Source organism: Dipteris shenzhenensis, chromosome 14 (genome assembly GCF_047967505.1).
Source record: "Dipteris shenzhenensis isolate YYH24624 ecotype China chromosome 14, Dip_SZ_1.0, whole genome shotgun sequence".
NCBI classification, from domain to species: domain Eukaryota; kingdom Viridiplantae; phylum Streptophyta; class Polypodiopsida; order Gleicheniales; family Dipteridaceae; genus Dipteris; species Dipteris shenzhenensis.
Window position 1 is genome coordinate 53,388,510 of NC_141609.1, and position 25,789 is coordinate 53,414,298.

Genomic DNA, 25,789 nt, shown 5'->3' on the forward strand with positions numbered 1-25,789 from the left:
ATACACAAACAATATGCTTCTCACGATGTCCGATCCACCTCACGTATAGCCATCCCTAAGGACCCACTGCCAGTGGTACATCATGAGCATATGCAAACACTTAATGCATGCACACAGGTACTCAGATTGTACTTTCATGCATGCTTTACCTACCTATGGCCATCTCTTTAGACCCACACTAGTGGTACATCATGAACATCCGAAGTACCTGAGATATCAAATCCAAATCTGAGTGGACAGCCATTCATGCCGCCAACAGATCACAAACAATGCATATATGATTTGTAGAGCTGCAGATAACAAATACGTATAGCATTGCAAACCAAGCGACTAGTACACCCACTGTGACTAGTACACCACGTACATCGCGGCCAATGATGCACGACATAGACCACTTCCAGGAATTGCGCATCCGGAACCAAGGTCTAGGGGAATCCATTCTCTTTTTGTCGAAACCACATGACAAAAAAGAGCATTCCCATCTTGTGGAATCCTCATGACAAGAATAACATGCATATTTTACTGAAACCTCATGGCAAAAATCGTATTCTTATTTTTGTCGAAACCTCATGACAAAAATAGCAATCTCAATTTGTCGAAACCTCATGACAAAAGAGCATCCAAAAGTAGCAAGGAAAACACCATCTTGCAAACCATATACATCATCCAGAGTCGGATGCCAAAAAGAGTGGCAGACTCTGCCATACAAAATTCTTTTTACAAGGACCTGTATACCGCGCTATACAAAACCAGCCGTAAGTAACCCGCTGTGGAATTAGGAACTCTTGCCCTTTGGAACATTCCGTGGCTGATCCTTGACTAGCCGGCTCCTTCCTCTTACAGTTGGGACAATCTCTGGACCGATGTCCCTCCTCTTTGCAAATAAAACATTTGTCAGGTGCATATAAAGCGCGTCGTTCTTCTGGAGACAAGCGATTACGTTCATCCTTTTGACGATTAGCTTTTCCATGAGACTTATCTGCACTAGATCCATTCTTAGATTCCTGCTTCTGTCCATGTGTGCTAGCATTCTCGGTAAGCTGGGACATATTGGAGACTTGAGTCTTCGTGCAATAGTCTCTCAATTTCTTAGGTAGCTCGCAACAATATTTCTCAACGTGCTTAGTGAAAGGAACAAGCTGGTAGGAGCTAACGGGCATCAAAGCCGTCCAAAAATTGCTGTTATACTCCTCTAAATTGCGGCAATTAATGGAATTCAGCTCATGCCAAGCAGTCTTAATATAAACTTCAAAAATCGTGGTAAGCCATCAGTTGAAAACACCTGCTTGAAACCTACCCACGTGTTTGGTGCAGTGTTTTGCATAAGCATTGTGGTCCACCACTGAAGTGCATTCCTCTTTAGGAAACTTGCAGCCGGGCGTACTTTGGATGACTCTGTGAAATTCCCTCCTGTGTAGGCTGCATCGAACTACTGCAAAAAGGTCAAAGCCTTAAGTTTGTCTTGCACCCCACTGAATGTCTCAAATTTCACGGCTGCACCTTTCTCTTTAAAGTCCTTCAGCTTCCCTTGAGGTGCCGACTTGTCATAAATAGGTGCCTGGGCAAAAGGGACAGCAGCACTCACTCTATCCCCTGCACTACCAGCATTAGGAAAAGCTGTACTATTCAGACCAGCACCTGAATTTTGCATATTTCCCAAAGCAAGGTTACCTGTTGGTGCATTAGGCATACCTGTTTGCATCCCTGGGGCTGCTCCAACATTGGCATACATCATGTTCTGTCCCATGGGCTGTAAACTAGGCTGAAACCCAGCTGTTTGCAATTGCGATTTGCTCTGGCAAGCCTTGGATCATCTGGAGCTGGCCCTTGGGTAAAAACGAATTTACTTGGCAGGCCCTGGATCACCTGAAAGTGGCCCCTAGGTAAAAACGAAATTCCCTGGTAGGCTCTGGATCACTTGAAACTGGCCCTTGGGTAAAAACGAATTTCCTTGGCAGGCTTTAGAACCTCTTGGTAAAAAGCGATTTGACTCTAGCAACACCTGGCAGCTCCAGACTGATGATCTGGCTCCTCTGGAAGTGATTTGGCGAACTGCCTTTAAAAGAAGGGCTTCCCATCCCTTTTGAAGCCCTAGGCTCCAAAAAGCAGTGTTTTTTAATTGCACCACTCTTTTGGCTCCTAAAAGCAGTTTTTAAATTGCACCACTCTTTTGTTGCACACTTTGGCCCTAGGAATTAATTGCCTAGTAACTGGGCGCAGAGTCACTATTTCGAAGGACCCACTAGGAATTTTAATTGCCCAAGTCCCGCCCCATGGCCAGACCTGCTGCCCTAGAGGCTCAAGGTAGTCATGTGCAAATTACGGGAGTAGCAAATCAAAAGTCCCATAATTTCACGTTCTCGTGACAGTCTTCTTATGCTTCTTATGCTTCTTTTGAGCTGTCTTTTGGCTTCCAGGGGGGGCATTACCACCAGGAGAAGCTTGCATAGTCTCCATGAAAGTTTGTTGTAGCTGTGACAGGGCTCCCACTGCACTTTCCGTTCGCAACTGGAAAAGGGCATTGGGATCAAGCTTCTCTTTCTCATCTACCTTGTCCTGCTAGTCTTCAGTGCAATGCTCAGGAGAAACATGCTGTCCCTCATCATTCTGTTCTTCACCCTCGCTGGTGTGGTGCTCCTCCTCCAAGCTGTCTGCTTTTTGCTTGGAGATAGTCAATGATCTCTCGCGGTGTGACATGCTTGTTGGTAATATGGTTGTAACAACAATGCAATGGGGCTTTCTTCACCCAACATTCCCAGTGCTCACCTCTGTAGGAAGATGGTGACAATCCCTTCAATTTCCTAAAGGGCAGTTGACGATAACTATCATTGCATATTTATTATTCAGAGCCACATTGCATCATTTCCAGCCACTTAACTTTAAACAATACCACTTAGAAACAATTTGAGAAATAACTGGATGGAGGCTAGAGTGCCCCTGCTCAATGAAACCAAGTACAAGACACCACAATGGCCCCAAACATTTGGCGCCCCTTTCGGTATTTATTTATTTATTTAGGAATGAAATTGGTACATACAACAAGGGCTCACCCTTGTGCTCTGCCCCACGGGCAACTCCACCGTCCATGGCTAAAACTTGCATTCCATCCTAGTGCGCACACTAGTACCCAAGTGCCAAGGCAAGGCTAAGGCATTCACCATTGTCCATGACCAACTGTAAAGGTGTCCAAGCATTCCACAAAGCATCCAACTTGCTCAGGCAAGACTGGCAATCCCACAACCCACTGATAAGCCTCTCAGGGTGACCAAGCTTCAACACAAATCTCGGACTACACAAGTGACCACAATAGTGGAAGAAAATCCACACACTGCCCCTTTGATTACACCCTCTGTGACTGGGTGCCCAATCACTGCCTGAATGGCCAAGAGGGGCTTCCAACAACAAATGGAGCAATAACAAGCTTCCAAAATCACCAAGTTCAAACAACGTGAAAGGGATAGTGACAAGAGAACTCAAACCAGCTTCAAACGACTTCAATCCAGCTCCAGATCGGCTCCAAGGAACTCCAATCCAGTCTAGAACACCTCCACGGGCAGCAGATCCAGTGTAGAGGCTAGCAGGAGGAAATTGCAGCTTGGAAGAGAGATAACGGGCTGGAATCAGAGATAGAAAGAGAGCAGGAGGATCACGGGCAGGAGACAGGAGCTGAGCAGGCTGTACAACAGGAAAAGGGCGTGCACAACAGCATTGAAGGTATCTCGGGATGCGTGCCAGCGAAGAAAACAGCTGTAAAGCCAACAAAATCACCCGTACCAGCAGGAAAAACATCCGTACATCAGCCTTGAAATCAGTGCCAATCTACCTCGGGATGCGTGCAATTGTCCGTACAAGCAGCCTTGGGAAGCGTTCATGACAACTGTACTATCCTGTACAGCCTTGAAGATGTCTCAAAATGAATGCCACTCAAAGCAAGACAGCTGTGCATCCACCTCGGGATCAGCACCTGCACTCTGTACAACCGTATGGAATGCCTCGAGGTGGGTGGAGCAACAAAGGACGTGGAGAAAGGATTTCAGAATGCGTGCCACACTTCCGTACTCTTCACCTCGGAATGCATGAAGAAAAGCAAGAAGAAGAGAAAAGCATGCCGTACCTTAGCCTTGGAAGGAGAGGAAGAGGGCATGTGTGCATGAGGGGCTGCCACGTGGCCCCCTCATTAATGCTCTAACCCACCAAAACCAATGAAACATTGGTTTGCTCCTCACATTTAAATCCTAACCCTTCTAACCAATGAAACATTGGTTTCTGTTGGGCCTAACCTTTAGACCCCTCTAAACCTTGCCTTGCCTCTAGCATGTAGGCCTAGTGTGTGCACCTAGGGACTTATGGGAAGTGTCACTTCCCCTTGGCTAGTCCCCTAAGCCAAAGTTAGTCATGGTTCATAAAATCAGGTCCTCGTGACAGTTGTCCACTACATTGGTATATGGGCTCAGTGAATTCTTTCCTAAGCTTGTGAGGCTCCAACATATGCGTTGTTCTTCACCTTGTTGTAATTATTGAACTATTTGAATGTCATTTGATACCCAAAGTTAATCTAAAGTCTATAATGGTTGAAAGTAAGGAGAAAGTCAGTTAGGTGAAGGTACTCGCCTTCATATTGAATATTTGATTTCAAAAGGGAATCAATCACATTGAGTGTGTTTCTTTCCTGCGAGAAGAAAAATTATATGACAATGAAGGATGATGCTTAAAGATCGTATTGAAATGGACCAAAGGAAAAGTCCTTTTTAAAGCCTTGTAATGTTTATTGACACCAAATGTAATTGTTGCTAAAAATATACACACATTCAACTCTCCAAGTGGTAATTTAACCTCTCAGGGTAGGGAGAAGACAACCATCTTACCTAGGGCAAAAAGATTGGAAATGCTATTTAGATTTTTACTTAAAAATTGATGTTATGAATGTCCGCTCTAGTGTGTGCGCTCTCTTCCCCAATGGCATTGTTTTTCTTTCTTCCCTTTTTCGCGTGAACCACACACATTCAACTCTCCAAGTGGTAATTTAACCTTTGAGGGTAGAAAGGGAGACAACCATCTTATGTAGGGCAAAAAGATTGGGATTCATATTTAGATTTGTACTAAGAAATCGATGTTATAAATGTCCGCTCTGGTGTGCCTCTTGGATTTAGCGCGTGCGTGCCCCCCCCCCCCCCCTTCCCTCTCCCTCTTGCGGGGAAAAAAATACCCGCCCCCAAAACAATCCCCTCCATTTTTCTCTCAATAGGCCACCCATCCAGTCTTAAGGCTTTCTCCACTGCAGGTCCTGCATGAGCCAGTCCTCCGCTCCAATCCACAAGAGCGCCACCCACTACTCTGTGACTCCGTGCTACATCTAGCTCGGGCATTAGTTCACTGCAGTGCAAGGACAATGGAAAGGGCAAATTGCATTAGGGGCGATATGGGTACACACCTAAAGATGAAGAATGCCTTTAAGGTGTTGCCAGCTAAGAGTGGAATTTGCAAAATCAGCAACCAAATCAGCTCCCATATCAAATTGTAATTGTTTTGGAGCAAGATTGTAGCTTGCAAGGAATGTCCAGCAGGTCTGCTTCCAATTTGTGGTGAAATCTGGCGCCAAAACAGCAGCAACAGGCTGCAGAACCAAACACAATTTACCCTAGAGGTGTTTGGTGAATGAAACAGGGGTCTTGTGGTCAGCAAGAGGAAAGAATTCAATGCGAATTTGCTGTTTTAGGATCAAGAATGAGGCGGCAAAAGCAACTGGCACTTGTTGGTCTCTATCCGAAGCTTGATAAGAAGCTATTAAAAAAACTGTTTAAAAAACAATATTGGACTTACAGGTTAGTTAAAATATAGATATATTCATTTACTCAAATACTCCTAGCCTATATAGTGGGAAATAGCTTTAATAATGTAAGTAAATAGATTCTAATTCTCCTTTTAGAAATTTGCCCCAGAACCCTCTACCCATGTTCATAATGAATGGATAACCTATCTTTTATTGTTATTGTCTAAATGCAACAAGGCTCACCCCCAGAGCTAGTATGAAAGCAACTAGGAATTGAAGGGTATAAAATTGGATACAAAAACCCAGTGGATGTGTGGAGCATTCCAATCTTGTGAGGCATGCTTGCAGGTGGAGGGTGATCCGGTAAATAATCATCAAGTCGTAAGGACTTGGACAACCCTATGGGTTGTGAAAAACTCCATGTAGTAGAGCTCACCCCCCATCGTCTTGTAATCATAATGTGATTAGCTGTACACATAGGAAGTGTCAGCTGTGGCTAATTCTTTTGCAGAAAAGTGCCACTACAGTGTTAAGATGGTAAAGTCTCATGGTTTAAGAACCATGCATAAAGTGATCATTGACCTGATAAAGATCAATGAATTGGATTTGTAGGCGGGAAGTTTAAGTCCTGTAAGAAAGAACTCATACGAAAGACTCACACATGTGATCAGTAAGTATGTGCACAAGAAATAAATAAACGTCTGCTGAAAAATAGAAAATATAGTAATAATGTCCATGGAAAAATATGCAAGTGTGTAAAGGATCCTAACTTCATCACTACCCTTTATTGAGTGTCTCTGTTGCCCACTTTGGTAACTTTGCTATCCACGTTGCTAGTGTGTTTATGAAGTCTTTCTGCGGCTCTTTTCTTCTTGTCGATCATTCAGTATGCCCTTGGCTGTGATGCTGGATAATCTTCTAGTTTGCTGCTCCTGTGTTCAGTGCATTTAATACGACCTTTCTATTGAGTTTAATAATTTGTTTTCAAGCCATAGTGCTTGAAAGCTTCTAATTTTGTCATTCTAACCTATGAAAATCCATTGGTTGGAAGTAGGCTGAGTTTCTGACGAATCCTTGGGAATGAATGCATAAGTTATGCCGCAACAAAACTTTCTATGTGTGGTCACTGAGCACTTTTGGGATCATCAAGGCTTCTTTTTGGTAAATTTGTCGGTAGAGATGGCTCCTGCTGAAGATTTATGAAGGGATTTTTTTTTGTTAGGAGTGCTTTTGGCAGATTGTTCTGAAATTTATTTTATTTTCTCTGAGGAATTTGCAATATTTGGGAATGGTTCTGGCAGACTGTTCTGTGTCAATGTGCCACATGGGATTGAGCTGAAGCGCCGCTTCTGCAAGAAGCCACCAGAAAGCTTCTTCCTTTCACATCCTCAGCTAGGGTTTGTTATGTGTGAGGTTCATTGTGCATTTGCAGTAAATTGCTGCATCTCCAGTTGTATGCTTTTATTCTAGCCAGTGTTGGCATTCAAATCGTTAGGTATCTGCAGCAGCAACAACATTACAGCATCTTCCTACGCTTGCTGTGCCACAGGGGCATCCACTGTTTTCTCCTGATCCTTTTGCAAGGGAGAAGAAGCCTGAATATGTGAAGTCCCGGCTGAACCATTGGGATGCACATTTCAGTTTGGTGAACTATATAGATAGACATCAATAATATTACAGCTGTTCACATTTTGTCAATACTATTACAGGCAGCTATATAAGCAGAGGTCATGGATAAAATGGGCATTAGCACAATAAAGATCAGCCTGGAAATTTGTATACTCATTCATTTTTAGGAGAGGCACAGCCAGCGACAATGTCAGATTGTTTGCTATCTGCAGTCATGCTCGTATGAATCCAATTGATTATTTTAAAGATTTGTATACGGGAAGTAAGAACATGTCATATTCAAGGTGTCATGTGTCACTCCTTGTGAATTATGGAAATGCTCTTTCAAGTGGGGTATCAAATAGACAAGTTGAATGTTGGAAGGCTAATCATCGATATTGAGAAGAGTTTCTGGAAGTTATTATATAGTCTCTGTTTGCTTGATGGGTGGTGGGCGTACTAAGGTTCTAATTGTGCAGATTCCTTCTGCTTATGCTGCAGGACTTTTTTGATGATGTGGCTGCTCTTATCAGCATGCAGCTAGGAGGCCCCATGTTGGATGGTCTTGTTCACCTTTTTGAGTCTTATGTCCATCTTCTTATTAAGGCAGTGCCTGGTCCAGAGGATGAAAGTTGGGGAAATCATACGGAAAACAGGACTGTGAAACTAGCAGAAACTGAATACCAGCAGTTAGCGCTTCTGGCGAATGCATCTGCTTTTGCTGAGGATCTTCTACCTCGAGCAGCTGCAAAGCTTCTACCAGCTCAACAAACGAATGGTAAAGAGGAGCCACGGAAACGTACCACAGATAGGCATAGTGCTGTGGTCTCTCGCATGCCAGAACTGAGGGAGTGGAGACGGCGATTGCAGCGCATGGTTGATAGGCTTCGCGATCATTATTGTAGGCAACAGGTTCTGGATCTTATTTTCACTGAAGATGGGGAAGCAAACCTAAGTGTTGAATCATATCTGAACTTGGATAACAATGGTGATGAGTTTGAGCCCATGCCCTCACCTATTTTTCAGGTTAGACATTTCCAGAAAACTACATGCTTTTTGGTCTGATAACAATTAAATATAATACTTAATGTTAGTTGAGCTGATGGATGAGAATATGAATTTATTTGCTTAGAATGCTTCATATTCTTGAGAACATCGTATTGCACGCGCGCGCGCACACACACACACACAAAGAAAGAAAGAAAAACATATATTAACATCCTCGGGAGGCCTTGCAGAGTATAACTCATTCAAACCTCAATGGGCTGAAACAAAGGGCGCACTAAGGCCCTTTGTTACCAAGCTGTAAATATCCAAGTAAAGTATAAAGTTGACCATTTATTTGATCATAATTAAAGAGTTCTCCATTTGTTTTTAATTATAGTAAAAGAGTTCTTTTAAGTGGTCAAAGCATTGACTTCGGTCAAAGATACTTGACTTCGGTCGGGGAGACTTGGTTTAGGCCAAGGGGGTTGACTTTAGCTGACCCGAGATATCCAACCTCGGGTGGAGAGGTTTGGTTATAATTAAGGCACCTTGACTCTAGTCAAAGCCCCTTAATTATGGTCAAAGAGAATTGACCTCGCTCAACCAAAGAATTATTGTTTGGCATGCCCTTTGGTTTACTTGGTGGGGACGCCCACAGAGACTAGGATTAGTCTACATAGTATTTTTGCATGCAAAAGCTAATGGTTAATGGGTGCCATGGTGGTGTGCTTCATTAAATTGATGCAGGTACCAAGAGAGGTCAAAATACCCTATTTTCATGGAGCCAAGGGAGTACCTTACCAAAGCAAGTGACCATGGAGTTGGAAGGCCTAGGAAGACCCTATGGATAGTGGCTAGAATTATGACACATGGCACTTGCCAAGAGAGGGGAGCCCATCTCCTATTGTATTTCTGGTTATCCTCACGTTTGTAAATTCAGCGTGCAAGCTGTAGATCTGAAACTCTTTTATTGTGAAATAAAGAACCTACCGGGGGATCCAACCCAAATTCATTATGAACCCTGATGTGTGCAAAGAGAGAGAGAGAGAGAGAGAGAGAGAGAGAGAGAGAGAGAGAGAGAGCATAGTTTCCTGAAACAGAATGACTTTTTCGTGCCGTTTCCAAAACAGAAACGGTGTTTCCGGGGTGGCAGTTTTTGCCCCAAATTTTTGCTTACGTGTGCGGCCGCCAACGCCGTTTCCTGCTGTTCGGCTCCCATGTGCTGCTCCTCGATCCTCTCAACTCTGTCACAGCTCACTCACCTCTCCTCTCAGCCCTCTCACCCTACTCTCAGCCTCTCCTCTCAGCCCTCACCTCTCAGCTCTCACCCTCTCATCCCTCACCTCTCCTCTCAGCCCTCTCACCCTACTCTCAGACTCTCCTCTCAGCCCTCTCACCCTCTCAGCCCTCTCCTCTCCTCCTTGCTCTCCTCATCTCTTTCCCTCTCCTCCTTGCTCTCCTCTCCAACCTCTCCTTCTTGCTCCCTGGCTCTCTTGAGTCCTGAGCATGCTTGGACATTTTGGAAACATGTAGAGAAATCAGTCTGGTGATTCTAAGAAGTGGAAATGCAAATTCTGTGGAATGGAGAAACGGGGAGTGTCACCCGTGTGAAGGACCATCTTGCCCATGTGCCAAGCAAAGACGTAGGGCCATGCCCATATGTTCCTCAAGATGTTAAGGAGAGCCTTGAAGAATGGAGGCGAAAGCGCTTGGGTGTTCCCAAGTTCTGTGGAGCAGTTGAATGAGGAGAAAGGTAGTTCAAGTCAAGCACTGGGGGCAGCAAAGAGAAGCAGAGATACAGAGTGCCCATTCCTCTATGTCGGCTATGCTTGCAAAGAGGACTCCTTTGCCAAAGGATGTATCACGAGCCACTCCTCCACTACCTAGAAATTCTGCACAAAGGGCAAGCATCCAATTTGGATTTCAAAAGCAGGCAATGGTAGAGGCAACTAGAGAGCTCACCCGACTGTTCATACGGTGTGTCATTCCCTTTCATGTGGCCAAGAGGAACCAATGGAGGAAGACCATGATAGCCATTAGCGGCATTGGATGCGAGTGGGAAGGCTCTTCATCTGAAGCTTTGCGAGTATGTGAGCTCAAGCGGGAAAGAGCATGCATAGAAGTGCAGCTAGAGCCCTTGAAGGAAACATGGAAGAAGCCTGGCTGCACTATGTTGTGTGACGGATGGTCAAATGTACACAAGCGGAATGTGTACAATATTTAAGTGCTGCAAAGAAATGTGTAGTAACCTCCACGGAAGGCCTCGGGGCCTATGGGACAAAGTACACCAAAAAGAAAATTTCACACAAGCCTCAATGGGCTGGAACAAAGTGAGAGCGAGAGAGAGAGAGAGAGAGAGAGAGAGAGAGAGAGAGAGAGGCATTAGACCTTGGAATACACTTCTGATGTATGGATGTTCGTTCACCAAGATGTGTCTTGTACTCACTGTTTTGAGTGGCCCCAGGAACGCACTCCCTTCTGATATATGGATGTTTAACTATAGCCACCAGAAGTCATGGGATTTTCAAGGATATTTGAATAGCCTATACAGATGAGGCTACTTGAATAGCCAAAAAATTGAGCTATTAGGGACACACTTGTCCTGTATGCAGTGTGGATGCTATTTGGTATTCAGAGCTAATTGAGTATGTGGGAAGATTTAACTCTGAAAAACCAAAATTTTTGCTTTTATGATGTTTACGTCTACAATTTCTAAATAGTGAGTTTGTTTGATCGTGCAGGAGTTGTTTTTTAAGTTGAACAAGCTGAGCTATGTAGCAGCTGATGTATTGACAGGAAGGGAGAGGGTGGCTGCAATGCTGTTTACGAGGCTTGTAGAAACTTTTGTCATTTGGTTGTCAGATGATCAGGATTTTTGGGAAGACATGGAAGACAGCCCAAGACCTTTGGGTCAAGCTGGATTGCAACAAGTATGCTTACTTATTTTGTTAAATAGGGCCAACTGTGTCAATTAAATTTTCTACTTTGTGTATGAATGCGTTATATGTTCGACATTGGTTTACTTGTGATGCAGTTTGTGCTGGACATGCAATTTGTCATTCAAGTAGCCTCGCATGGGCGTTATCTCACTAGACAAATACGACAAGTTGTTGCTGACATCATCACTCGAGCTGTAGAAGCTTTTAGCAAAACCGGACTAGACCCAAATAGGTACTTTCTGGAATCATGCATTACCATTTTGATGATGCACAACATGGGGAGCTTAATTTGCATTTCAAAGTATCATCAACTTTTTAGGCATATTAGGGCCATCATTTGTGGTTTGGCTTCCAGTTCACGTATGTCTTTGTGAAAAACATAGTCTGAATAATCTCTCTTTCAAATAAAATGTCCAGTGTTTTACCAGAAAATGAATGGTTTCTGGCAACGGCTCAAGATTCAATGCAGAAGTTGTTGGCAGATTGGTCTAGAGGAACGGCACCAGGAAGCCCAACAGCTTCTTTATCAGCACAGTCTATCTCTTCTGCACGTTCACATGGAAGTCCCTGACACAGCATGTAAATGCTTGAGTTGAGTACCTCGCAAAAGCTGTAATGCAGACCAAGAGGTCATCTTCATTCATTGCTCAGTCTGCATATCAAAGATTTGAAAGTATCACCGTTAGTGCAACTATTTTTTTGGCTGTACCTCACAATGGCAGTTCATGTGAGATTATTATATTATAAAGAAGGCAAAAGAGACTATAAAATCCTCTGTCTAAAGGGTTTTGTGTCAAAGATTTGTTTGCTCAAAGTTAAGGAGGCCTGGAGTAGACCAATGTATCAAGTAGGATTACAAAGCTTTCTCCATCCAAGGCCATATTGAGCCAGACTTTGCTTCAGAAGTCACAAGGTGCGTTCACAGTGCCTGAAGATTATTTGGACTGGTTCTTTGTTAGAAATCATTGCTCATGTGATGTTGCTTATATATAATTGAGGCACCATAGGTGTATGTTTCAAAGCAATCGCCTGTACTTGTTGTCAAACTTTTCAAATATCTACATTCTGGCCAAAATGTTTTTGGACTTGCTGCATGCAGAATCATTACGATGCTCTCTAAATTGAAAATATAAATTTTATGATGTTGAAAATCATCGCCTGTGCGTCTGCATGTTGTGATGGCATGTGTGCATCATAGATTTATGTGATATGCTTGCTTTATTTAGCGTTTTAATAGAGTATCTGCTAGTGGCGGAAGTGTAGTGTAGTTACTTGGGAGAGCTAGTGGAGATTGTAGTCGTACATCTATCTTGGGATAGTCTTCGGATGGCCAATCTTCATGATGACTCATGCGGCTAGGGCACGACTCACATGAGGGCAGGGAGCTCTAGCTAGACTAGAGAGAGATTGCTTCCAGGCACACTTCCAAGACCCCACGACGAAGGGATGGCTTTTTGAAACACTAGTGAGGTTGACTGCCATGTATGCAGCACCCTTCTGGGACAGTGACTGTCACCTGGCTTCACACCGTATCCACTTGCTTTGTAAATTTTCTTTCAGTTTTATATTTGATATGTTCTGCAAAAGAATAAAAATGTTTTTCCTACTGTTCAGTTAGGTACATGGGGGCAAGGTCTATGGACCCCCTTTGTTGGGGTTACGGGCATTAGTGTCCGATGGAGTTATGATCTTCTTTAGGAGGGACATTGGAAATCATACTCCACCTGAGTACCCGATTTATGGGACCAATCAAATGCACAGATTGTATACCGACCTAGCAACCATTAATGTCCCAAAGGCTTTGGGTGTGAGCCTGGAAGCATGCCAAAGAGACATGGAGATACAAGATAAGACGACAAACTAATGAGCTCAGTTATCGCTCATTTGTGACTTTAGAGTATGTCATTGGATAGTACAAGCTGTTAGGTACCCGACAGTGAAATCAGAATTGAATCCTGACCACTTTGCATTTTTAGAGCGTTTGGGTGATGTGGCATGCTGTCATGGCAGCCTTGCCACATGGCAGCCTGTGGGGGACATGTGGAGAGCCATGCATGGACCATGGCACCACTTGTCACTACAGGAACTGCAGCCCCCATGCAGCCCACCAAAATCTGCTAACAAGTGTCACTCCTATCCTTGGCGCGGGGGGGGGGGAGGGCTCAGCATATAAAAGAGGGCCTTCCCCCTTCCATTCTTGGATATAAAAACTCGTTTTTAGCCTCTCTCGTTCTCTCCCTTGATGCAGCAGCCCCTCCTTCACCCTTTGGGACCAGCGAACTCCTCTCTAGGCCCTTCTCTTTCTTGCTGCAGGCTTTCTCTCTCCTCTGCCAGTATTTCTCTCTCTACTGTGCAGAAGTTCTCTCTCTACAGTTTAGGCTCTTTCCCTCTGCAGAAATCAGCCCTCTCCTCTCCTCGAGAGCAGCAGCAGTAAGTCTCCTCTTTCCCCTGCCTGGGAGCAGCCATAACACTCTCTCTCTAAAGCAGTATTCCCTAGCAAGCTTTCTCTCTCTACTGTTCCAGCCCTTCCCATGCAGAAATCAGCCTCTTCTCTGCACTTTTGGGACAGCAGCATCTCTTTCCCATCTGCTAGCCTTGGAGCAGCCATGACACACTCTCTCTAAAAGCATCACTCCTTTCATATTTTCTCTCTCTAGCCTACAGGCCTCTTTTCTGATTTGTTCTCACTCCAGCCTCTTGTTCTCACTCTTCCCATCCAAGAGGGCTGCAAAAGCATCAAAGACTCCATCTCCAAAGGAGTCAAGTCATGAGGGGAGTCTATAATTTCACGTTTGTCTCATTTGCAACACATTTTCATGTTGGTATTGTTCTCTTTCTAGATAACTAGTCTTGCAACTAATGTTGGATGGAAGTGGTGATTGTTGCAGGCTCTTTCCTCTTGAGGATTGGGTTATCCAGGAGCTCAATACGTTCTAGTCTCAGTCATGGAGTCTTCTCTTTACTATTTATCTCTTTCTACAGTTATTCCTAAGTGTTTCGTCTAGGTCATAGTCATCAACTGAGTTCAAAGTTTGGGAGGTGCATTGCACCTTGGTCTTGTATCTCTTTTTCAAGAAATAAAGTGAGCCTGGATAGGGGGGGCGCGTCTTAGCTCCTCAACCCAAGTGTACTGTCAGCAAGTTTTGCAAATTTCAATTGTGCATATCTCTTTATTGCTATTCATATCTAGCAAATTGTAAATCTTTGCAAGATCTCACACTCTTATGCAATCTCTTTTAGTATGCATCCATGAGTACCTTATAAAATTGTGAATAAAAAGTTTGTAACTCCTATCTCCAAGTTGTCAGAAAGCACCGAGTAGTTTACAGTGACCTATTGGCAACCGAGTGGCAGAGATTCAAGAGGCTATAGGTGACTATGGGATCCAAGATGATTCAGAGTAAGATCATATAGGTAGAGTTTGCTATGATACCACTTTAGATTGATGTCATCTTCTAGACGATGACATATGTTCACAGGGTTTGGGCCTTACCTAGATAGAGACTACCGAGGTTGGTAATCATACAGACAACTAGCCTGGGGTGGGGTTAGCACAGCTTGAGACGCACTCATATTCACTTGGTTTGATAGACAGATAATTCAAACGGATCATCTCCCTCCCTCTTGGTACAGCTTGGATACCTCGTCCCCCCAGGTCCGGAGAGATGAGATTAATTGTATCATACGGTTGGTTCTACTCTAGCTCTATACATGAGAGACTTGGGATAGGAACCAAGAGTTGCCCACCAAGATCTAATTCTACCACGATCACTTCTTGAGAGTATCGGAGGATGGAGTGATTACCTGGACCGAATATTTATCTGGAGGACAAACTGATCTCATATGCACCAAGGATTGCCATCGGACAGATACGGGTCTCATCCTATCAGCGAAGGATCGAGGCAAGGAGAGCCATAGGCATACCTAGAGAGTTGCATATTTGGAGGCTATGCAAATTAGCAGAGGTAGAGACAGAGGAGCACTTTCTATGTACCTGTCCGCCTACTATGAGATCTGGGGATGGTACCATTGTTTCTTTTAGTAGGGACACGGGTTCGGGCCACTATCCCGATTGGTCCACTTCCATGACCAGGTTTGCATTGGGATCTTTTTGATGGAGATGCATAGAGAGATCCTACTACACAACTCAGACAGTAGGAGGTGATAGTACCATTGGAGATAGATGAAGCACAATGACATGTCACCGACTTTTATGCCTTCGAGTTAGCCCCATGACACATCGAGGTAGAGGCGGAGGAGATAGTTCACATGAGGTCAGCATGGATCAACGGAAAGAGACGATGCGGAGTAGTGGAAATAGCGACATAGAGGATGACCAGAGCACGCATGATAGATGTCCAACCCATCGTTGCTCTACTCAAAGAAGACCACCCGAGTCGAGGTGTCACTCTTGAGATATCCCATTGGATACAGAGATCACGAAGACTACGCCTCCCACCACAGTGAGAGACGGCTCGACAGATGTAGGTACGTGACATCTTCGCGTCTTATGGAAGAGCCACCGTGGCTTGTGAATATGTATTAGGAGCACTAGCTTTGCATCTCTGAGATTTTGGTTTTTAGATTTGAGATCATTAGCTTAGCTTAGCACTCAGTAAGAGCCTTAGCGAGCCCTTTGCTTAAGCCCACGGTGGTTTGTATGAGTTACTCTATTGTTTGTACTTTGTCTCATAGGCCCGCGAGGCCTCCCGAAGACGTTAATATAACTTTTCTTCTTTGTTTCTTTCTCTGTGTGTTTGAGCTTTTGCTGCATGCGTGGGAGTATTGGCCTAAGCAAGTGACCTCTCCCATTCTATCTTTTCTAACACAAAGTAGTCATATATCTTCTCATACCAAGTTGTGGGAGCTTGTTGTTTGAGACCGTGAATTGCTTTTCTCAATGGAAAGTCCTTGGTTTCTTAACCAAACACAGCAAAACCAATGGGCTGATTCAAGGCAGTAGCCAATGTTGCGTAATAAGGGGTTGGGGGCACTTTTTTCCTTTATTAAGGTTTTCTTTCCATAACCTTAGAGTTTGTGGGTGAGTTAGTCACCACACATGTTTTGACCCTAGTTAGAGTCCATCCTAGGGTTTGTATCTATGGCTAGCATTGTCCTCCTCTATGACATGCTCAGTAGGAGCTGACTAGAGATGTTGGTATGCACGCACAGGGAGATGGTTTGAGTGACTGGGGCTCCACATGGATAGACTCCCTCCCTTCTAGTACAGTATGGACGCTCCGTTTTCTCCCCTCTGGTCACACGAGGTCAACGAGGTAATCCGTGAGGATCTCTTACAGCTACACACATTTCGGACTTGGTTGGGACCAAGTGAACTCCTAGTGAAGCTAAGCTTCTATAGAGATCACTGCTTACATATCATAGAGGAGGGTTTCATTGACCCATTTGCAGATCCACTTACCCTACTCACTAAGGGTCTCTATTGGGCAGTTTCGGGTCTCTTTGCATAGACTTCGTATCGAGAGCGGCAGAGTAGAGCGCATACCCAGGGAGAGGCGCTTATGCACATCATGTGACATGCAGGAGGTTGAGACGAAGGAGCACTCCATCTTCAGGTGTCTTGTTTACTATGAGATCCGAGGGCATTTCTACTGCCTATTCAGAGATGGCTATGGGGTTTTCTCCCGATTCCTCTCCTATCTAGATTAGAGATGCTTGGCAGGCTTCATTCATGAGGTAGTCAGGTACCGCGAGAGGATACTCTGATTACGGAGATAGGAGTGGACTTCTTCTTCCTTCCAACATGACTATGTTGTACTTAGTACTTAGTACTACCATTGTGCATGTTTTGCATTCTGCATTGGTGTGGATGCTTGTTTGGTAGCTAAACCCTCACAGCTCGTTTGTACCAGGATTTTCACAGTCTCATAGACCCATCGGTCTTCCGAAGACTTTAATAAACTCTCTCTCTCTCTCTCTCTCTCTCTCTCTCTCTCTCTCTCTCGAAAATGGTAAATGGAAAGGCAGCAGACACTCTACACCTAGTGGCTGAACTCATTAAGTGGACCAATGAGCACACGCAAAGGCACATAGCAATGGCACTAAATCAGGCTTTGATGCATGGTTGGGAAGAATGGCAAGAGAATTGGATCAAACCAATCTACAAAGGGGGTGACCGCAATCAATTAACAAATTACAGAACAATTATGGTATGTTCCACTCTAGCCAAACTATATAGCACAATAGTAGAGGCAAAATTGAGTGCTTGGGCAGAGAAAGAAAATAAAAGAGCAATGGGACAAGCTGGTTTCAGACCAAAACACTGTACAGTGGATCACCTAGTCACTCTTCGAGTTTTGATGGAGGAAAGCCGCCTCAAGGGGAAGCCACTCTTCTGTTGTTTCATTGACTTTAAGAAGGCATTTGATACAGTGCCTAGGGATGTGCTATGGGAGAGAATGGAATGCATAGGGGTGCCCGAGGAAATAAGGTTTGCTGTCTTTAGACTTTATGAGAAAGTAAAATGTCAACTAAAATGTAAGGATGGGATGTCACAAGAGTTCTATAGTAATATGGGGGTAAAACAAGGATGTCCGCTCTCACCCACTTTGTTCGGCCTATGCATTGATAGACTTGAGGAGTTGGTGAATGAAGAAGCATGTAAAGATGAGTTATACAGCCCTCATCTAGCAGGTCTCGTGATTTGGTTGCTTCTTTACGCAGATGATGTGGTTGTTTTCACTAATAGTGAAAGTAAGATGCAAAAAATGATGGATATCTTCAGCATATTTTGTGCAGAGAGTGGGATGGCTATTAATGTCAACAAAACTAAACTCATGATAGTCAAGACTATACAGCCAAGCGCAGCCCCCTCCAAATCTTATATAAAGGACAACCCATTGAGACAGTGCACTCATTCAAATACTTGGGTATTGAAATCCCCGCCAATAATAGATGGAACAGCTGTGTGCAACGGAGACTTGATGCAGGATGGGCAAATACTTCCAATTTGAAAATGAGTGCAACAATAGCAATACGAGAAGGTGGCAAGTACGAAATATGATCTTTGGGGCATATGTGATACAGACAGTACTCTACGGAGTAGAGGTATGGGGTGGGAGTATATCTCCATCAACGTGGAATGAGATAGAGAAAATGCAAAAGTCTTTCATTAGGAGGCACTTGGGCATCAAGGCTACTACACCATACTCTTTGTTACTCCTAGAGACAGGATGTATACCCATAGAGCTACATGCTCTGAAGAGAGTACTCAGATACATCACAAAGGTCAAGTGCATGGATAATGAAAGGCTACCAAAGAGAGCATGGAATGAAAGTCAGAAGCTTCAAAAGACAAACAAGGGCAAGATTTTGACATCCGGATGGGCACAGGACCTAAAAAAATGGTTCAAGAAGTGGGAAGTAGAAGAGTATTTAAACTACTCTTCAGAGGAGATTGATGAAGAGGCTTTTCATTATGACCTGCTGAATGCACTACACAGGAAATGGCAAACAGCAGAAAACAAAGATAAATTTGAGTACTATCGCACATATATCAATCCCGAATATTGGTCAATTTATACAGGAAGGGAGACAACAACGCAGAAGTACATATGTACACCTATAGCAGTGCATAAACGGAGGGCTTTAGCCTCACTTCGCACCCGATCACACCAGCTGCAAATAGAAACAGGGGGATGGAAAAAGATGCCAAGGGAGAGTAGAATATGCCAACTATGTGATCAAGTATGGTTGAAACAGAAGAACACATGGTAATGATATGCCCTCACTATGCACACATTAGGGAAGAGTTCAATCACCTCCTTGAGGGACATAACAAACTGGCTGATTTGCTGCATAAAGGGTCACCTTCAGCTTTAGGAACATTTGTGTATAAGCTCTTCAAGCATAGGAATCCACCTGAATCCTAGAAGGTGGTTTCTCTTTCCACCCTCCCATCTTCGGGAGGAGCTTTCATGTACTTGTGATATTGTATTGCTCAGGTCCCATAGGCCGGTTTTGGTCTTCAGAGGACGATAATATATTCTTCTTCTTCTTCTTCTCTCTCTCTCCATCACTTGTTGATCTCTGTCGTTGGTTCGTTTGTCAGTCCTCCGTTCCTACATTTGGTCGTTTCGTTAATCTCCCCCTCTGCTCTTGCGTTCGTTAGCCCTTCGTTAGTCCGTTAGCCTGTCACAACCCAGAGCCCACCAACCCGATAATACCCCATGAGTGTAAGACCCGTCAGCAGCAGCAGCGCAGCGCATGTCTTGTCAACAAATCATCACTAGCCCGTTAGCTCGTTAGCCCGTTGTCCCATCAGCAGTGCTCGACAGAAGCAGCCTTTCATTCGTCACCTAATCCCAAGTTGAGATGAAACCCCTTGCCCAGTTGGGGGGTTAGCTCAGCAAGGGGTTGCAAGGGACATGGCCAATCAAGAATGGCCCAAAAACCATCAACTCCAACAGCTCCTTCTAGCAGGGCGTAATATGCCATAGTTGTACCTCGAACACCCTCTCCTTATGAACGTATATATGAGAGAGGAGGTCTTTTCGGCCACCTCATTATTGGATATCATAAACATATTTTGCTCTTACAAGATCAAGTGAGAGAGTTGAGGTTACAACTGGCAGATGCTCTTGCTTCTTGAAGGACCTGGTATGCAGGAGGTAAGTAATGAGGCTATAAAGTCTTGCAAGGATTCCCCACCTACCCCCGGCTAGTCTCCACAGTCAAGGATCTTGTCAAGGCCATGCTGTTATTACATTTAACTTGCGAGATTTAAGCTTCAAGATCCTACGACAATCCAACAAGCTGATAGGAACTAAGCTATGGATAGCTGAGGAACTTACAAGAGCTCAATTGAAGGATAAATCAATGCAATTAGTCTAAGTTAAGGCTGCCAGGAAGGATGGAAAGTGGCCAATGTACCACGGAGGAATAGCAATCATTAAGGAAATCAAAACCAAAAGGCTCTCAGTCTTAAAATGATGTACGATCGATTATATATAGGTTAGGATAGAATTTAGGTACTCTGAATAATTGGAGTTGCTTTATGCACCCCTTGGGAGCTGCCATGTGCCCTTCCCAAGTTGTTGTATTGGATGGTTCTTTTATTGTCCCATAGACCTTTGGTCTGCCATGGACGCTAATAGACTTTCTTTTTTTCTATTCTCTCATGTTGTCTCGTTTCCATTTCCAACGTGTACTTGGTTCTTTACATTGGTTTTTGAGGCTGTCTATTGACATCTATCCCACGTGCTAGGTGTACGATGTGCTAGCATACAACTTCCTCTATAATGAATTAGATTCTCTCTTTGCATTGTCTTTGAGTATTTTTTGTATACATGAATCTATTCCAAATGTGTCCCTTTCTACATATGTTTCAAAGGCTTGAAAGGTTTACAACTTTTTCTTGTAGACATGGATTAGATTTGTGGATGTCTCGAAATCCCAAACCCATAGGTACTTGTATGGCATGACTATCTTTAACTTGGACTAGCTTCTGGCATGTCTCCATCACCTACATGCTTGAGAGATGTCAAAATTAGAATTACATGAGGTTCATTGCCTGCCTACGAGCTGCACCCGTGAAACCTACTTCCCGCCCCCCCCAATCTGCCTTCCCCAGCTTGCTTCTGCCATTGTGAACGTGGAAGAGCTGTGCTGAGCGAGACCCTTTGCACGAGGGCGACTTGAGCTCGCGGCCCTTTGCGTTGCCATTCGGTGAAAGGAGTGCTCGTCGCCACAACTCACGGGCTGTGGCCTTTGCTTAAGGCAGCCCGCCTTCCAAGGGCTGGCTGTATTTCGTTTTTTGAGCCCGTTCCAGGAACCACTCACATCCAAGCTTTTCACTGTTCGTATGACCAGCCAGCAACCCCGCAAATGAAAGGAGTGGCCATCTGCTTCAGCGTTTTACCCCTGCGTAGCCTCTTGCTTCGTGACTGGTGAAAAGTGACCTGATAGCCAAACCTTTTTTCGTAGTCTCAACCAGTCCCATCGAACCCATTCGTTGAAGGTCGAGCCTCGAAGTGCATCAATAGCTCCTTGTTCATTCCACTCTCATCAATGTTTGAGAGCTTGAGCTTGCTTGTGCAAGCAACTCTGAGAGGCTCCCTTTCATCCTTCCTCTACTGAACCACCTCCAAGTCTTCTCCTATCGAAAGGTTCATCTAGAGGCTCTTCGTGGGCGGTGGCGTGATCGTGGCATTCTTGGCGGACCTTTTTCTCACGGGTGCTTTCCTTCCCTCTCTCTTCACCCTTTTCTTCCTAGTTCTCGCCTCGCTGCCTTTTAGCGAGAGGTGCAGCTTGGTACTTATCCCAGTGATTTGATTCTTTGGTGGTGACCTTTGGCCTGACCAGAGGGGCTCTATGGCAGCACCCTCAATCCCCACTGCTGTCAAAGTTCTTATTTCACGGTCTCTCCAGCCCTCTCCTCTAGCCTCTATCCTCTCCAACCTCTATCCTCTAGTACCCTTTCCAGCCTCTTCTCTAGCCTCTTCCTCTCTAACTGCTATTTTCTATCCTCTACAACTGCTACTTGTCTCTATTTGCCTCCTCTATTCTCTCCAATCTCTAGCCTTGGCACTTTCCAATCCCTTGCTCTAGAGTCTATCCTCTACTTGTCTTTCCTTTCCCTTCGTCATCCCATTATCTATACCATGGCCTTGAGACATGCCGTGGAAGCGCAAGACGAGTTGTGTGACAAGATACCATTTTTATTGAGAGATATGGCACAAGAAGGTCAATAAGCAAGTTTTATGGTGAGACATTAAGAGGTTTTGAGGGGATCTTCTTGGCATATGGAGATACCTCTACCAAATTTATTGAGATTCTATACCTCCGTCTTGTGGTCACAAATCAGTTCTTCAAGCAAATGTGTTGATTGAGCAGCAGAAGTAGGGCATTGAGGCAACCGTCACTGTCACATCATCCCAATTTGGTACTGGGGATTTGGGGGTTCGGGCATGTCTCACATACAGCAAGAGAATGGCCCATCTGCATCGACATCACATGCGCATGGGAGTGTCTCTGCTGAGCCTCTACATGGCACCACTCCATGGGCATCCATGTTAGTTGGGTTGTCCTCTATGCCATCAACTCCTCCATGGCCTCTTGCCAAGAGGACACGTGGTCCAGTAGTTGTCACTCCAAGAGTTACTTCTATTCAGGCTGCTTGGGCACCACGCGAGAAGCAAGAGACTGAAATTACAGAGGAGCAATTCTTTTATGCTTTCAATATTCCCTTCGATGTTGTAAGGACTCCTACCTCCCAAGAAGTAGAGCAGGAGCATCATCCGTTACACCTACTAGTTTTGAGACTCTCCGCACCACACGTTTGAAGAAGCATGTGGGAATTAAGGAAGTTTGGAGTCGGTATGGATGCATCATAGTCTCCGACGAATGGAGTGACACAAAGAGCAGACATATGATTACTATTTTTGTCACTTGTTGTGTGGGCAGCATCTTCTTGAGGGTGGTTGATGCTTCGCATGGTGGCCTTCATATCACCAGAGAGTGGATATGGAGCTCTATTGAGGCAGCCATCAAGGAGGTTGGTGAAGACAATGTGGTGCAAGTCATCAGCGACAATGGCTCCAACTGCAGAATAATGGGAAGTTTGCTTAAGGAGAAGTATCCCATTATAGTATGGACTTCTTGTGCTTCACACTCTCTTGACTTGATGATGGAGGATATTGGAAAGCTGCCTTGGGTGTCTGTTGTGGCCGAAAAAGCAATGCATTTAGTGACTTATATCACTCGTAAGCCACATGCACTAGCCCTATGTAGAAGGGAGTGCAAGTGGGAGCTTGTGAGACCCTCAAAGACACGCTTTGGCTACATTTTCTTGGTTCTTAGCATATATGAAATTTGAATCATGAACATCATTCAAATTTTCATTCATCAAATTATTGATTGTTTAAATTTGTTTATAATTCTCTCTTGGAAATTTCTTATTCACCAAGGACTCACAAAGGGCTTAATTTTCATAGGTTGGTTAGACCAAAGAGAGCCTTTGGCCAATGATGACCAGTTCAGATTGGTTGGATTGCCTGTTGGACAAAATGTAGAGGGAATTGTCTTGGACAATTAATTTTGGGAGGAAGCCCTTTGCATTCAGATATACATAGAGTCCTTGTACGTCATGCTTCGACTCTTCAACCACGAGGGTTGTACTATTGGCCTACTATATGAGTTTTTGTTGAAGCTTCGAAAAGCCACAGAGGATTGCCTTATCCTCGAGTAGAAGAGGTAAAAACAAAAGTCTTGTAACTTACCCTTATTACTTAATACCAAGTCATGATTCCTCTAAGCTCTTAGTTATAACCTTATTTCGTTTGGTAAACACTAAATTTTCAGAAAAGATGACATTTTAGGGATTTGGAGAAAGAGATGGGATTGGTTTCATAGGCCAATCCACATTGTTGCTCATATGCTCCATCCCTTGTGGAAGGAGCCTGCTAAATGGAATGATTGTGTGCTTGTGAGTAGATGGATTGAGTACTCGGAGAAAGGATGCGAGCCATCGGTCGAGAATAATTGCTTTATTCATCTAATTTAATTATATTGTCTTTTTTGTATTGCAAATTGCAATAGCATTGAAGAGGATGTAGTGGAGTTTCCCAATGACATGTGTCATTTCTCCCGTGCAATTTCCAAGGAAAGAGATAAGAGGATGTTGGTTCTTACTTGGTTGGAGGAATTTGGGATTTTTAATCCCTCATTGTAGACTCTAGCTCTCTGCATCCACTCACAGGATTGCACATCATGTCTAGCTGAGAAGATATGGAGTATGTGTGCAAACATACACGCTTGGAAGAGAAACAAGTTTATTTTTAATTGCTTGGTTATTAAGTATAGATTGTAAGTTATATTTTGAAAAATAGCTCTTAAGTTGTGAGAATTGACTTCTTTGTCTTTTATAAATTATGTCAGATTGAGCGTGAAGCAGCTCAAGAAGTTAGTGTATGTAAATGCAAACCTTCGTCTGCTTGAGACGTACAAGTTTGCAGATGGTACTGGCATGTTTGAGTGGAAGCCGTAGCAAGTTAATCTCGACAACATAAAGCTGAAACTTGTCGATATGTCTATCATCCCGCGAAGTCGAGAGAACGACAATGTTGCTGGAAACATGGTGTGAGGGAGAGAGATAGGTTAGGGTATGAGGAAATGATGCTCAAATGAAGACATGAAGAAGGCTTTCATTGATTCATCAAGTATATCAAGATAAGTGAAGTACAAGCCTTATATAGGCTGAGCACACACACACATGTACCAAGTGTATATGGGATAACTCCAAGAGTGACACATGGTACTCACACATGACTCACACATGAACTAGTACTAGAACTCCTAGTACTACACACCAACACATCACATCACCACACTCTTTGGCTATGATATCTCCAACAACCCCCTTCAGAGCAAAGAGTATCATGACAAGAGAAATGATTATTTAGTTAATTAATAGTCATTAGAACCTTATTATTGTTAGGCGCCAATTTGATGGTGCGGTTATATGTTTGTATTTATGATCGATCAAGCGGTGTAAATAGTATCACCAAAACTATGTAACATTGGCCAATGATTAGTAATAAAGATGTGCACACACGTGTCTAGGTCCTAGGGACAATAGCAGAGAGAAAGGGTGCATTAGAGTGCATTGAATGGAAGGTGCATGGGTCATAGGATAAGGGTAGGTGTAAATGGAAAGATGGAACTTGAGTGATCTCAAGGGACATTAATGAAAGGGTATCACCCTTTCATTGTGAATCTCACATAGCATTCTCTCTACCACATTGCATTCATCCGCCATCTCTCTCCCACCTTGCATGTAGGTCGAAATAGAAACAAGTACTCTCACGAGAGCGCTCTTCCCCATTGGAGGGCCAATTGGCATTCAAATTCTGCATGCATTGCACACATTTGCATTCTCGAAAAGTCTAGTTTTTTCACATTTGGTATCAAAGTGGCGACGGTCCACGAGCGGGATGAGAAGAGGGTGAGAGAGCAACTTGCAAAATCGTGGTGGAAGCACTAGTGTGGGAAAGGCATGGCCTGTGACAGCCGTGAAGGACTGTGGGAGAAGGCACGGAAGTCGTAGGAGAAGGCGCGGGCGAGGAACGCGAGAACGAAATTTGACGACGAAAGTCTGACGGCACGCATGACCGCAGCGGACAACGCAGCAAACTCTGCGGGCTGCAATCATCTCTTTCCCGACCAACCCTGAATTCTCGAGGCAAACACCTCCTTCTCGACTAACCCTAAATTCCTGAGGTTCTGAAAACAAGGGATTTTTCTGAAAATTTTTGGTCTTAAACGGTGAATGGGGTGTCCTAACGGGTGCCCTCCCCCCCCCCCCCCCCGAATGTACCCTTAAAATCCTTAAACGGTGAGGAAAAGGGATCCCCCCGTTCTCCCCATCAAGTAACCCCTATAACAGTATCTAGAGCTCCAATACGCTCAAAACAAGTAGCCCAAACAGATCATACCAGTTTACAGCAGAAATACAACAAGAAAAGCT

The 25,789-nt window shown here is 44.1% G+C and overlaps 1 protein-coding gene across 1 annotated transcript in view; it reads left to right on the plus strand.

Annotated features, from left to right (window-relative positions):
• Positions 1–25,789, plus strand: part of EXO84B (exocyst complex component 84B) — a 134,606-nt gene that overhangs the window by 91,810 nt on the left and 17,007 nt on the right. The window contains exons 4-7 of the mRNA XM_087384532.1: positions 7,880–8,404; positions 11,107–11,295; positions 11,400–11,536; positions 11,722–12,217. Coding sequence (XP_087240658.1) covers positions 7,880–8,404; positions 11,107–11,295; positions 11,400–11,536; positions 11,722–11,875 — 1,005 coding nt within the window. The 3' untranslated portion in view covers positions 11,876–12,217. The remainder of the gene's footprint in view (positions 1–7,879; positions 8,405–11,106; positions 11,296–11,399; positions 11,537–11,721; positions 12,218–25,789) is intronic.